At 45.5% G+C, this 14595-nt stretch overlaps 1 protein-coding gene across 3 annotated transcripts in view; it reads left to right on the top strand.

The window, feature by feature from the left end:
• Nucleotides 1–5190: 5190 nt before the first annotated feature.
• The window catches only part of LOC147620922 (uncharacterized), a 48189-nt gene continuing 38784 nt past the window's right edge, over nucleotides 5191–14595 (top strand). For all 3 annotated transcript variants that reach the window (XR_015270028.1, XM_086825196.1, XM_086825195.1), the window contains exons 1-3: nucleotides 5191–7018; nucleotides 8000–8186; nucleotides 8348–8495. Coding sequence is in view for 2 of the 3 variants with exons in the window: in XM_086825196.1 (XP_086681322.1) it covers nucleotides 5297–7018; nucleotides 8000–8186; nucleotides 8348–8478 (2040 nt within the window). In the remaining variant the exon portion in view is untranslated. The remainder of the gene's footprint in view (nucleotides 7019–7999; nucleotides 8187–8347; nucleotides 8496–14595) is intronic.

Here is a 14595-nt window from a genome sequence, read left to right as displayed (position 1 = left end):
TCCTTCGGATCCTTCCCTCTCCTCTCCCATTATTAACATCTCTTAGCATCCCCACTAACACAAATCACATGTAACCTTGCTTATGATTGCCAAAAACAAAGTGAGAAAAAGCACTGAAAAAAAACATGCTCATACAAATATAAAAATGCAATCATTTGCAAAAAACCGCACCCTGTTGTTAGGAATTCCCAATAAACCACTAACCTTTTCATTCACTAACTAGCTTTTCTTATTCCTTCCGGAGGGACAAAGACCATTGAACGTCATTCAACATCAAAGCCATCGACAAATCTTATCATTCTCCCCACACAAACGTCTTCAACACGATCACAAGAGGACGTGATCGCCATTAGGAAGGGGGAAATGTTAACCCATTCCTAGGGTTAACAAAAGCTACCGCCATTATCTTACATCAAGGAGTCAAGGTAGATACACGAAAGGGCCATACATTCAAGATATGAAGTAATGGTGTCCAAATCTACAACTTGGATAGGTGCCCAAAATGGTCCGATGGAATACTTAAGGCGATTTCCACTTCAAGAGCGTATGGTAGTAAGTTAGGATGAAGTCTGAAGTGATGTACTTCATGGATATATTATGAGAGTAATTGTAATAGCATTAGGCCTCTTATGAGTCTAAAGTGTCTAGCTGGCCACTGTTTAAGTGAGTGTGAACACTTATGGCCATGTAAATAAATGAATATCTCTCATAATACAACATACTCTCCCATTGTGCAATTGAGTCTTGCTTTTGCTAATCTCTCTCTCTAATGTATGCTAGTGAGTGTGTGTGATTGATGTGAGGTGAGAGGAGGAATGAGTACCCATAGTGCAACGTGGTGGTGTGACAACAGTCCACGGGAGGCGCAATCTTAAGGAGTTGTAGAGCTTGGAGACCTCAAGGGTTACGAGCTCGGCCATTGGAAAGATCCTCATGACAATTGCGGTTCACCAGGTAATCTCTTGTTGGATGTGTTTCAAGGAGGGTCAGGATGAGCCATAATAGTGTCTCATACCACCAAGAGGTATGTCTTCAATCCAGCATCACATAGCTCTATGAAATGGAAAGAGAGTAGATACTATGTGCTACACAAGTAAACATCCCTTGTGAGAGTGCCCCATGCTTCTATTATATAGGAGAGCTTTCAAGTGACTCTTGACTCTCCATTTCCATGTGTGACCCTTGGTTGCCTAACCCCTAACCCGAACCCATGTTAGGTCTAACCCTTGTCCCACTAGAGCATATTCCCATGATCCCATGCTCACATGCCTAAGGTGGGTTATCCTCCTAGTATATGCACATAATATGAGGAGATACCCAAGAACCATTCGGCAAGCAAAGAGCGACTACTCCTTGACCTCAAAAAGGTTCCCACTTTCACCACCACAGATCGATCTTTACGACATGTATACATACTTCCATGATCACAGGGTGGTTACTTTTGCTAGATACGGGTTCTGGAAACCTCCTTTGATATTATGGGGTGGCGGTCCACCGGTAAGCTCTTCATCATCACGGCCTTCTATGAGATTGATGGTATCTTTGGAAACAATGCGGGCCTATGTGTCACCTCTATGAGACCAATACAAATCTCATCATTTGAAAAAGGGGTGTGCCAGTTCCTCCATTCTTTGAGGTGTGCCTCTATTGTAGTGCCATATATCTTGACCTGTCACATGGCCAACAATAGTAGTTTGGTCATTGGCTCTCCGATGAGTGTTGTTTAAGGGAAGCTTTTTGCACCCATGACTAAACAACACACAAATCTTTTGCTTTTGTTTTAAGTTTGTGAATAGCCTTGGTAATTGATGTAATGGTGAAGAGGATGTTCATGGTGGTGGATGAGAGTTGGTTGGCTGCATCAACAAGTATATATGTGTTGGTTGGATATGGAGGCTGATTAGTTCAAAAGTGAATTCTTAAGAGTTACCAAAATAATTTTTGTTTTCTTGGCAAGAACACATATTGATTCGAAACATTCGAAGAAAGCAAAAACATAAAAGTCAAAGAAAGTAGTGTGTTGGAGTTTTCATTGGAAGGAGCTTCTACGTAGCACACATTTAGCCCTATGCCCATGCATGACACTTGCAGCATACACAATAGCTCTACATTTAGTACACACATCTAGCAAGAAGGAGCTTTCACTGGAAGAGCTTCTACACTACACGGGCACACATTTAGCCCTATGCCCATGCACGACACTTGCAATATACAAACAGTCTCTACATTTAGTAGAGACAACTAGCAATTAGGAGCTTTCACCTAGAAGGAGCTTCTACACTACACAAGCACACATTTAGCCCTATGCCCATGCATGACATTAGTAGACATGTCTAGTAGGAAGGAGCTTTCACTAGGAGGAGCTTCTACATGACACATTTAGCCCTATGCCCATGCATGACATTTAGTAGACACATCTAGTAGGAAGGTGCTTTCACTCTAGAAGGAGCATCTACACTACACAGGCATACATCTAGTAGTAGGAAGGAGCTTCTACACTACACGGGCACACATTTAGCCCTATGCCCATGCACGACACCTATAACATAAACATGGGCTTTGCATTTCGTAGACACAACAATGAGCAAGAATAGGCATCAATATCTCAAGCACTTAGTTGTTGATAGTCGCCAAGGTACATTTATGGATGATACAAGCCTAGCCCATGATACAACCCATGCCCTGGACCTTCAAATCAGTAAGAACCTTCCATGCTCTCTTCTTCAACCACACCAATTATTGATCCACATCACCTCTATCCCCAATGCTCAATAATTCCAAATCCCTTGAGCCATAAAGGTCACCAAGCTCCATTCCATCTATGGGTAAAGTTTCCTACCACACATTAACATCTAATGATCTTGACTCCTCTAGAAAAGGGATGCTGAGTAAATGTGAAGGAAAGCCAAAATAGAAAGAAAGTAGTTGAGTTGGATAAATCCTTAAGTTTGGAGGAGTATACATAGAGGGCACAACTTTTGTCCATTTCCCATGCACGGCACCTGTATATTTCACTATGAGCATCACAAATTTTTTTCCCCCATGACAACCACAGTAACATGCACTTGCAAACCAACCTCGTCAATGCTAATCATTCATTGGTAGTCTTGGCACTCATTCTATCAATCACAAGGCACAAAGCTACTTCTACCAAGTGCCCAAACTTGAAGGGCTCGAGCCATTTTTACAACAATAAGAGGCCTCGCATGAAGAACTCATGCTACACATCTACCTTTTGCCTCAACAGATTGCCTACCACTAGAGCTACCAAAAGATTATCACCAATATGCCTTGCATTCGCTCTGGATTGGGGTCCCGAACCATATCCCTTAACCATGCCCATATCCTAGCCCATCCGCACCTTTCCACCCTGGTAGCAGCTTTAACAAAACTGATGATGGGCAAGCTAATAATCCATAGCTTTCTTTCGTGGTGGGGAAGAGCCATGGATTTTCCTCCTTGCCTACATCTCACATTGCACCTTGTTCTGAGTCGTCCTTAGCTCCTAGGCCCCAAGTGGATCTTCATAGAGTCTCGTGCACACAAATTTGGATCTTCTTTCCATACAAACTTATGGCTAGTCTTATGCACACTTTGGTGTTTCTTCTTTGGTCTACGCTCTTTTAGGCTCCTCCCTCTATCGACGACGAGGAGTGTTCTTGATAGCCCTTGATTTGGAACCACTTTTTATTATTATTAAGTGGTCATCACTTAGGGGGGCTCACACTCACATCCAGTGGGGTTTGCATGGATCTAGCTCGGTCCTTTGGTGATTGGTTCACTTTCAGATAGCTTCCTATCCTGCCATCCAGTATGAGCACCTCTCTAGGCTTCAAGGATGGGGGAAAGCTCATCCTTGATCGACTCGGCCATCCCTTAGGATTGGCAGATCCCCCCCCCTCTCTCGTCCTCCCCAAACCTTACAGGGTGGCAAGCTTCTCTTGATAGGACATTCCTTTTGTGATCTTCGCCATTAAAGAGGGTGCCTTGCCTCTTGCCTTTAAGGTAGGTAGCTAATAGTACCTTCGGCTTACACGCCCCCACGGTTCAAAGCGGCAGGTTCAAGTTTTCCATAGCCAAAGCTAACACACAAACCCTTCTCCAATCATAGTTGCATGTGACTCCTCGTGGTGCTTGTGGCTTGGGGAGGATCAACCTTTGTCCTGTCTTTAGTGGGACCCCGACAAGTGGTTCTAGTGGGACTCCACTCTATCGCCTGCCGAGCACCTAGGCAAGTGCCCGAGCACGCAAGTTTTCCATTTTTTGAGTATTCAGCAAGGATAGGAAGGCGGATCCAGATGGTCGGGACTAAGGATGCCCTAACCATGACTCGGCATTGGAGCTCTATATTCTCGCTTCCTCTCGAGCTTTGGTGGAAGGGGTTGTGAGACAATTTTGGACCTAGGAAGGTCACTCTTTTCCTTTGGTAGCTTGTTCACATGGGCCCTTGTGCACTTGGCTAGCAAATCTACTTGCACATTCCACTAGGAATCATGAACAACGTCACTGCCTTTAGGATAACCGAAAGGCACAACAAGTTTGGTGGTGGGTCGTCTGGCTCTTTACGGTAGATCCAACGACTACTTGAGTAGTTATTTGGGGGGCCATAGCGTGGGTAGCAAAGGCAAGACAATCAACCCTCCTCTATGAGGAGGATGCAACTTACACCCCTTGGACCCTTGACACCCACATTGAAAAGAGGTGGGAGATTATAAGCATTGCATTTTAGCTTACACCCCTTGGACCCTTGAGACACACACACTGACGAGAGGTGGGAGATTATGAGTAGCATCGTGGGTGACCTAGCACATTTGCTTTAGTGAGGCTTTCAAGGGTACCCTCACGCTTCCAACAGAGTCCATTAGCTGCATTTGGATGGACATTATCCACACCCTCCTGCATGGACATATTGGGATTGATTGGTAGGAGACTTTGGTAGCAACATCGCGCAGCCTTCTCGTGTGCTTGGAATAGTGGCCCCCTCCTCAGCACCATGGATGGTGACATCACTTGGAACTAAAGGTCCCCAATGTGGCTTCCCCCCTGTCTCCCTCTGAGAGCAACCAGCCATGGAGTGGTCCCTTTATGTGTGGTGAAACATGTGGAAAAACCCAAGAACCTTGGAACTGATGTGCAAATTAATTAATTAGTTGGAACGTTTTGTTCATAACCTTAGATGCTAGGCTCTTTGAAATGCAGTTGTATACAGGCATAAGTTTGCATTTGTAATTTAGGCAGCCATTACTTCGCTGCGCTAGGGATTAGAGAGGGTTTTGCAGAAAAACTCTCCGGCCTTATGTTGCGCCTGAGAACGCTTCGAGCTTTCGGCTATGCCGGCAAAGCAGCAGCGCCCTCTGCTGCACCAGCAGTTGCTGCAAGATACAGGTCCAAACTCCAAGCTCCCAGCTATGGCGATGTCCTGCGAAACCCTAATACCCTCGCCGCCTTCTTCTTCTCCGCACAGGTGGAGGTGCAAGAGGCCGCCCCTTCACCACCACCACCGTCTTCAACTTCGCCTGCTGTGGGGGCCTCACCTGCTACAAACATTCATGCCATAATCTCGTACCACGAGCGGACCAAGCATTCTACGGAGAAGTACGCAGAGGGTCCTGAGGGTTTGAAGTGGGAGGAGCAGCCGAGGACCTTTCGCCGCTACAAGGGGTCCGTCGACTCATCCTTGCGGCATCTGCCCCCAATATATGGCGCCGCCACAGACCAACAGTACTCTCGCAGCTACTCGGAGTTCGTGAACCCCTGTATGCTCACCAAAGCTTCGGTTTCGCAGTTACTGTACGACAGCCTCTCCGTCTCTGCTTGGAAGAAGGCCGGCACCACCACATGGCCCCTTCGTTTAAACCCTAGCTGTGGTAACCTCCACCCTACAGAAGCCTACGTCATCTGTGGCCCCCTTGCTGGTGTCACCGATTCTCCTTTCATTGCACATTACCATGCCAAAGAACATTCCATGGAGGTCAGGGCCGAGATTTCATTTGACCTCTGGCGTGACCTTACCAAGGGCTTCCCCCCAGGTACCGTCTTTGTTGCTTTCACTTCCATCTTCTGGAGAGAGGCTTGGAAATATGGAGAGAGGGCTTACCGGTACTGCCAGCATGACATTGGGCATGCTATCGGTGCCGTCTCCATGGCTGGAGCAGCTCTCGGATGGGACTCCATACTGCTAGATGGATGGGGAAATGAAGACCTTGATCATTTGTTAGGAGTTGCTGGCCGCAAAGAAATGCCCCCTCATGCCCAAAAGAATGGGGTGTACCCTGAACTTGAGCAGGAGCATGCACATTGTCTCATTGCCTTTCACCCCAGTAGAGCCCATCAAGAAGTTACTGTACGTGGAAAGCCTGATTTCTCAGCTAGAAGCAGGCCCAGAGATGATAGCATTTACAAGATGGCAAATGTTACAGTTCCCATGGAGGATTTGCCTCAGTCCATGAGCTCTCGAATGGTGGGTGTTGAATGGAAAGGGAGGCCGAATAAGTTAAGCAAAGAGCATGTCTGGTGGGACATCATAGACAAAGCTGCAGCAGCGGCAGTGAAGCCTTCCATGCCAATGGTTGTGAGCACAAAGCCGATGCCTCAGTGGATGTCATTCACTTCATCTTACCTAACCCTCACTCTGAGGCAAGTTCTTCACAAGCGGAGAAGTGCCACAGCCATGGACACGAAGTTTGTCCTACAAAGGGAGTCTTTTTATCAGATGATGTGGAAATCGATGCCTTCTGGATACAACAATGAAGTTCAGGGTGAGCAGATTCAATTCCCTTTCAGAGTGCTACCATGGAAGGCTGAGCTGCACATGGCCATATTTGTTCACAAGGTAAGCGGCCTTGCCAAGGGTCTGTACTTTCTGGTTCGAAATAATGATCATGAACAGCTACTGCGGAAGGCCATGAGGCCAGAGTTTCGGTGGGAGAAGCCCGAAAAGTGCCCTCAGCATTTGCCACTGTATCTCTTAGCAGAATCAAATTGTGAGATGTTAGCTAAGCAGATTTGCTGTCAGCAGGTTTGTTTCTCATTCTTCTTTATTTTTCTATAGCTCTAAGTGAAATGTGGAGGACTTGTTAAATCTGCTGACTATGCCAGCTTGCTCTGTATTTGTTCCAGTTTCATTTCATGTTTGTTGTCATATTAGGGAATATGACGAAAAACTGACAAATATGTTTCATGATTAGGCAACTTAAAGTGGCCATTGGTCTTGTCTCAAGTCGTTTCTTAATATGACATGCATCCCTTCCTAACACCAAGTGTCATGGCCATAAAGGTCATGCGGTTGGCTTTACATACCTATGCCTAGGGATGGGCCTTGGCATTCATGGACATAAGTTACTATGGGTCATTTGGGCGTGGACTAGTGAAAAGACCTAATTATTTTATAGGCATGATTTTTCAATAATTCATTATAAGTGAGTTATGAGCTCCTTTAGAGGGTTCCCCGTGGGAGGACTCCCAAACAAGTGCGGCCTTGGTTTTGCATTAGCAAGACGACAGGGTTTGGGTGTATGCCACGGCCGAGTGATGGAGTGATGGCTCTAGCCGTAGGCCGGGGGGGTGCTCTTGACAGAGCTATGGCTGGGTGATTAGCTTGCCAGCCCCAACTATGATGGTTTTTATGCTTGATTTGTACTGCAGGTGTTGGCTGGCAGTAAGGGTATGCTTCAGTTGGTAGGGGTACTTCTGTCAGCATCCTGCAGCTATAGAGGCAGTCTATCAATAGCAGATGCTGTTTATATCAGTGAAATTGGTGAATGTTTTTAACTGTAGGCCAAGCCCGTGACTGCCCTTGACTGTAGTCAAATGCAGGGGGTGGTTCCAGGGTCCGTTGATCTTGAACTGATTTTAGAACTGCCATTGATGTAAGCATTATGTCTTGCATTGTCTAAACGAGTCCTCCAAAATCTATGTACAACTCGAATTGGTTGTTTAAGTACAGGCATAATGTAGGCTTGGGTTCTCACTATGGACTTTCTCTCTACTTTTAACACAGGAAATAGCTGGAGATAGCTGTTTCAGTATAGGAATGATAGGACGGTTAGATGCAGTAAAGGAACAAGGTGCTTGGATGTACCCGCGACTATTATGGGAGTCTGGAGTATTGGGGCAGTTGCTCTATCTTGAAGCCCATGCAATTGGCATTTCGGCATCGGGCATAGGGTGCTACTTTGATGATGCAGGTTCCCCTCTCCCCCTCCCCTCTCTCTCTCTGTCTCTCGCACGCCCACGCTTGGTCGCTCAGAACTGCACACGCGAGTGCACGCAAACAGTTTTGCTTATTTTTCTGATTGATAAACATTTTCACTTATTTGCTGCTGATAAGAGAATTGTTGGCTGGCAGTTCATCAAGTTTTGGGGTTGAAAGACACAGAGTTCCAGAGTCTTTATCATTTTACTGTTGGCTCTGCGGTTGAGGATAAGCGGATCATGACTTTGCCGGGCTATCCACCTCCTGGCCATAAAGAAGCTTGATGTTTAAGTGTGAAAAGGTGCATCTAAACTTCACCGGAAATGATTGATGATACGTTTGGCATTATGCTTTACCTGTGTGAATGCTAGCAGGACCATGCTTGCATGTATTATGTAGTTCTTTGTATTGTCTTGATAGTTTCTATTGTTGGGTGGCCATTCATGTGCTACTTTAATTGGAAATTCTTCTGGAGAAAACACAGGTCCACTGTTGTTTAAGTGACTTGGGAGGGAACAAATGATTGCGCTTGCCCTCGTTAGACCTGACTGTGTTGCTTAGTTAGTGTTTGCTCAACCTTCAATAAGTAGTGCAAAACATTGGCATTGTTGCATACATGCCATCTATGTCATTTGAGTAGAGAGTCCTAGCTAAAAAGCACGAGCAAATATGATAGTTGAATTGAAGAGAACAGCAGCATGCATGGGTCAAATGGCCATTGAAGAGAAGATGTAGGCATTGGCCATTGGAAAGAGCACCTAATCGCCTCCAATGACTCTGCCACTCACCTCCAACCATGACTGAGCGAGCAAGATTCCTTGTTTTTTAATCCCCTTTTTGTAGGCCCAGGTTTGAATGAGCAACCTCAGTGGATGGAGATCTAGAGAAGAGAGAGAGAGAGAGAGGCGCAAGTACTCAACAAATTTGCACGATGTCATGAAAGCTTCAAAGAGTACAGTGCTTTTATAGGCTTAGAGCCTTATCTTTTGACATGACACACACATTGGGGCAATGAAACATGGCAAGTGCCTATGACATCATTGTTTATCACATTCACACATAAAAGTGACTATAAGAGGTTGTTCACACACAATCACACTAAGCCATCTAAGGGTTGTTTCACACAATCACACTAAGCCATCTAAGGGTTGTTCATAAAAGTGACTATAAGAGGTTGTTCACACAATCACACTAAGCCATTTAAGGGCTGTTTCACACACGAGGCTCTGGATACCCAAAAAACCCACCTTTAGAGCGAAGGTGGTGAGAACTCATACACAAGGGAAGTAGCTACCTTCTAACTCCATGCTGCAAGGGATGCACACCTCCCTAGCCATGCTAATCCTCCAATTAGCAAGTGATTGAAGCAGCAATGTTGGCTCTTTGTCACCCCTTAGCTCCTAACAGGGATAAAAGATAACATGGAGCCTTTTATAAGTGAAGGTGACAAAAACATATAAAGGAAAAACACACAGGGATTATTTTAGATTTTTGGAGACACCCTAGGCAGAGAACCCATGACTCTTACATAATGATGAAGGGAAGACGAGGTCTAAAAGTCCACTCGTCCTTGACCTCGCCTAGAGTGAGGCCTTTGACCTGGATTGTTGTAGGATGAATTTCTTCTTTATGTGTGGCCAATTCTGATAAGAGCAATATTTGTCATTCCATTGCGGCCATGATGTTGACTGGTTTGGATCTTTGGATTTTGGATCTAAATCATCACCGGAATAGTATCCCTTACTCCTCCCCACATGAGAAGAAGTTGCACCTTGGTTTGCTAAGACCCAGTACCGAAAAACTTTTCAACGGATGGTGCAGACATCCTGATGGGAAAGGAAGTTTACCCCTTGAATGAATAGTATCTTTATGCAAGCATGGTAGTAGGTATCTCATGTGTGAGACTTCATGCTGATCACAACTGGCAGGTGCCAGAGCTACTTAGTGACATGGGTGGCCCTAAAATTTAGGAGGGTTGCTATTTTTTGCCCGACTCCGATGGAAATTCTGTTCGCGTCATTACATCTGGAATTGAGCAGATACCAAGAGTTGGCAAAGTGCCTATGACAGAATGTCTACCAGTTGGGATATTTTTAGAGATAAAGTTTATGGAAGGACCCATCTCTTAGATTGGGACATGTGGCAAGAAAGTGGACCAAAGTAAGACAAGTGGCCTGACACTTGTTAGAAAGTGGATCAAAGTGAGACAAGTGGCCTCACACTTGTCACTTCAGCTATTGTGTGGCTCTCCACTTGTCATTGTAGCCTTCTCTTGCCATTTTAGCTCATGGGAGGCCCAAATCTATAAATTGGAGCCCTCTATCTTCATTAATAGAGGTTCTTTTGCTGCACACTAGCCTCTACCACCGTTGAAGGCTTCCCTAATGATGGCTACTCTCTTTCTCTCTCTCTTGAAGGCTGTCCATGAAGAATACCGGCTGTTGGGGACTGTTTTGGAGGCTTCCATCACGAAGAAATACTGAAGGCAAGGGTATTTAATCATTTATTATGATTTGTAGCCATTGTATTTGTTGTACCAGTCCTTGTATCAGTTGTACCAGCTTTTGTATTTGCTGTACCAATCCCTGTACCGGTTGTACCAGCTTTTGTTCTTGCTGTACCAGCCACTGTACTTACTATACTAGTCATTGTACATACTGTACTAGCATTTGTACTTGTTGTACTTGCTGAACCAGCCACCGTACCAACCGTACCAGCCATCGTACCTATTGTACCAGCCATCGTACATACTGTACCAGCCATTGTACCGGCTGTACCAGCCATTGTACCGGCTGTACCGGCTGAATGGAGAGCTGAACCTGTTGTACTAGCTGAATTGCATGAAGACCCGTGGTTCTTGGGGAAGAATCAGTACCCACACGGAGGTATATGGATTATATTGTTGGCTCGGCATTTCTACAACCTGTGTTCCGGCTTGGTAGCCTCGTGTTGGGCTTTGTTATGGCATTTGTATACGGATAATCCGGCATCTCCCGTGGGGAGAGTAAGGCCCTCAAAGCTTGTACATGATATTATTCTCCTTGGGTAATAAAATACTCCAAGGGGGGAGGTCGGCCCATTCCGGCCTCTATGCGGTGTCACACGTGCAAGCTCCATTTTCAGCATTTAGTGATGATGGATATGTGTTAAGGTTGTGGCCATGTTTAAATGTTTTATTATGCATTGATGGTATCAACAAGTGTGTCAAAGGCCCTAGTCCCCCGGGTACCCGCCACGAGTCTCACAAGCTTATCCAAGATGTCATCTATGCGTGGGATTGGAAACCTGTTCTTGATGGTGAGCTTGTTTAGAGCTCGATAATCCACGCACATGCGGAAAGATCCATCCTTCTTTTGCACAAGAAGTACGGGAGAACAAAAGGGTGAGGAGCTTGGCTGAACCAAACCCTTTTCTAAGAGCTCATTATTCTGCTTCATAATCTCCTCTTGATGTGCAGCACTCACACGATATGCGGGTTTGTTAGGTGGGGAACTACTTGGCACAAGATCTATGCAATGATCCTCGAGCCTCTCAGGGGGAGTTCTCTTGGCAATGCATCAGCAAAACAATCTTTATATGCATTAAGAAAATTCAGTCTATCTTGAGTCAATACATCCACATTCACATTACTTTGTTCAACTTTGTCACCAACAAAAACCAAGTACGTGGAAAGACTCTTTTTCATTGCCTTATTAATCTGGATGTGAGATACAACTCGAATAGAATCCCCTTCCTTACCAGCATCAATAACATGCATGCGGCCTTTATGCATAAAGGAAATTCTGTTTGTCTTGTACTCTTTGCAGGGCTCAAGCCTATGATGCCATAACTTGCCAAGCAATACATCACATCCATTAAGAGGTGCAGCCCATGATCAAGATAACCATGAATATGTATGCGCAACTTCCCAATAAGTGGGGTAACCTGCACCTCTTTACCAATAAAGGCAGCTTCAGCTTCAATTTGAGGCACATGTCCTCAACCTCAATGCCCAAGGCGGCTGCTATCTGGGTAGAGATGAAGTTATCTGTTGCACAATCATCAAACATAAATAAAGCGGGATGATCCTTGATTTGGCCCCATGCTTTGCATACCATCCTCTTTTTACCATTATGCTTCGTGTTTCCCTGCACATCGAGAACGGCATGCACATTTGCCTTGGGTTGCTTGTCCTCATGCTTTTGTTTGCGGTTGGGGCATTGCCTAAACATATGCTCTTTACTTTCACAAGAAAAACATTTCCCCTCTTTTGCATATTGCTCCTTTTGCTCGGGAGTCGAACCAAATTTGTTCTTCTTTGGCCCATTATCCTTGGATGAGGTATTTTTAGCTTTACCTCCCTTTTGGGCTTCCTGAAAGCTCTTTTTAGGTGGCTGTCCACCTTTTTGCAGGTTTGGGATAACCCTCTCTTTGCCCTTGGAACCACCTTGATCTTGCTTGATTTTAAGCACCAATTGCTCCGTAGCAAGAGCAGATGCTATAAGCTGCTGTAAAGTGTGTTTCGGGTGCAATTCGATGACCGAACGGTCAGAACAAAACTTTGCATGAAAGGAGTAACCTCGAGCAAAACTTTACAAAATTCAAACACATCCTTGCATGATTGATTTTGGACTTCTTAGTGAAGTCCTCATCACTAAAAGCAATGTCAAACTGTGCTACAAAAGCCGGCACCTTAGAGACCTCATACTCTCCATGAAAGGCATCAAATTTCATGGACTTGTTCCCTGCCTTGAACTTCTTGAGCTTCTTGGGATGTGGTACATGTTGTTCTCTTTTTCTCTTCCCCTTATCCAATGGGGCAGCCCTCTTTGCATGGGCTTCATGGGCAATCAAAGATGTTTCAAGAGGCACGGTGGCATGTGCATTATGAATCTGTGGCCCTGATGCATGTGACCTCGCCAAATGATGCAATGTCTCACCACGAGACAACTCAATGGACAAAGTCTTTCGGCTTGCATGCTGACCACTCTCTCCATGCACAAGGCCATCATGTCGCCCACTAGCTCCAACATGCACATACTTGTTGCCTCCTGTCCCATGAGGAGTAGATGCATGGCGAGAAGTGACTGATACCTCTTCCTTGTGTATAAAAGACCTCAACCGTTGAGATGCTGGGTCTCCCTGCTTCAACGGGGTGGATTCTTGAATACTAGCTCTCCATCCTCTCCTTCCTTGAGATCACCCTTGCGGATGAGATAAGAGAGCGCCAACTCCCTTGGCTTCTTGTCCACTTCACGAGCCATGGACTCAAAGGTCATATCCACCATAGCATCAGCTTTCCTTGCTTCAACGACACTTTGTACATGGGGACCTTCATGCAGAAATTTCAGCTCTTGCTCCTTTGTCTGCAAAAGCTTCTTCATGTGCTCCAATTCACCCCTCAAGGCATTGGGCTCTTCCTCATGCATAGGCTCTTTTCCACAGGATGGCTGTCCCATGAATGCACTGTCATAACCTCTCTCAAGAGGCTTGTGCGGACCAAGCAATGTATCAGAATCACGTGAAGCACTTGATTGACCTCTAGAATCTGGTACCACCAAAGGATTGCCATGGCGGTCCATTGAGTCAAGTGTCCGTACTTGCTTCCGATCTCAAAACTCCGTGTCTTCTCTTGAGAAAGAGAGACGACCGGGCTCTGATATCAATCTAACCGCTCCCTACTGGAGGCCTATAAATCGGAAGACAAAATACACATTTTGGAACACTTAACTAACATCAACAGTGGACATTATTAGCAACATTAAAACTGAAAATGACCAATAACACTTGACACCAGCACTTTGGCCGGAAATGGGTCCCCCCTCAATACATTTGTATTTCTTGGAGAATTTATATGTACAAGTGTCACGGGCCAATAGGCCAGATGTCTCCTCACATGGAGTGAATACAACTAAAACAAATTGGATTCTTGTCGATGGAGTCTGGACAGTCGACGAAGTCCCAAATCACAAGCACACCCCCCCCTTCATTGGGTGCACACCTGCCTTTCACTGGTCTTTCCGGGACCGTGCACCAATAGGCACGCCCGTACTAACACAGGCAAAGGGGTACACCGCGGAGGGAACATTGCCTGGTTCTCCTAGATAAGCTTTGCTCCCAGATTCCCTAGTGTGTCTAACCTTCACTGGCTCCAGAAGTTCTGAGGGCACGGTTAGCACTACCACACAGGGAAAAACTAACCACACTAGGAAAACTTTCTGAGCATGGCTAGCATAAGCATGCTTTGTTCTTGCCCTGCACAAAACCTAGAGAAATCTTTGAACTTAATTTAGCAAATTTTTAACTTACGAATAAGAAACATGAGGCTCCCGGTACAACAAGTATCAAGCAGCACTCCCACGGTACACTGGGGGCGTCCCTGTCTAGTGTACTAGCATGGCAAAACAGGCAAACACACGCAA

This window comes from Cibotium barometz, chromosome 31 (genome assembly GCF_041138505.1).
Source record: "Cibotium barometz isolate CiBa-2024 chromosome 31, ASM4113850v1, whole genome shotgun sequence".
NCBI classification, from domain to species: Eukaryota; Viridiplantae; Streptophyta; class Polypodiopsida; order Cyatheales; family Cibotiaceae; genus Cibotium; species Cibotium barometz.
Note: the sequence above shows the minus strand (reverse complement) of the source record. Positions and strands in the feature narration are given on the sequence as shown.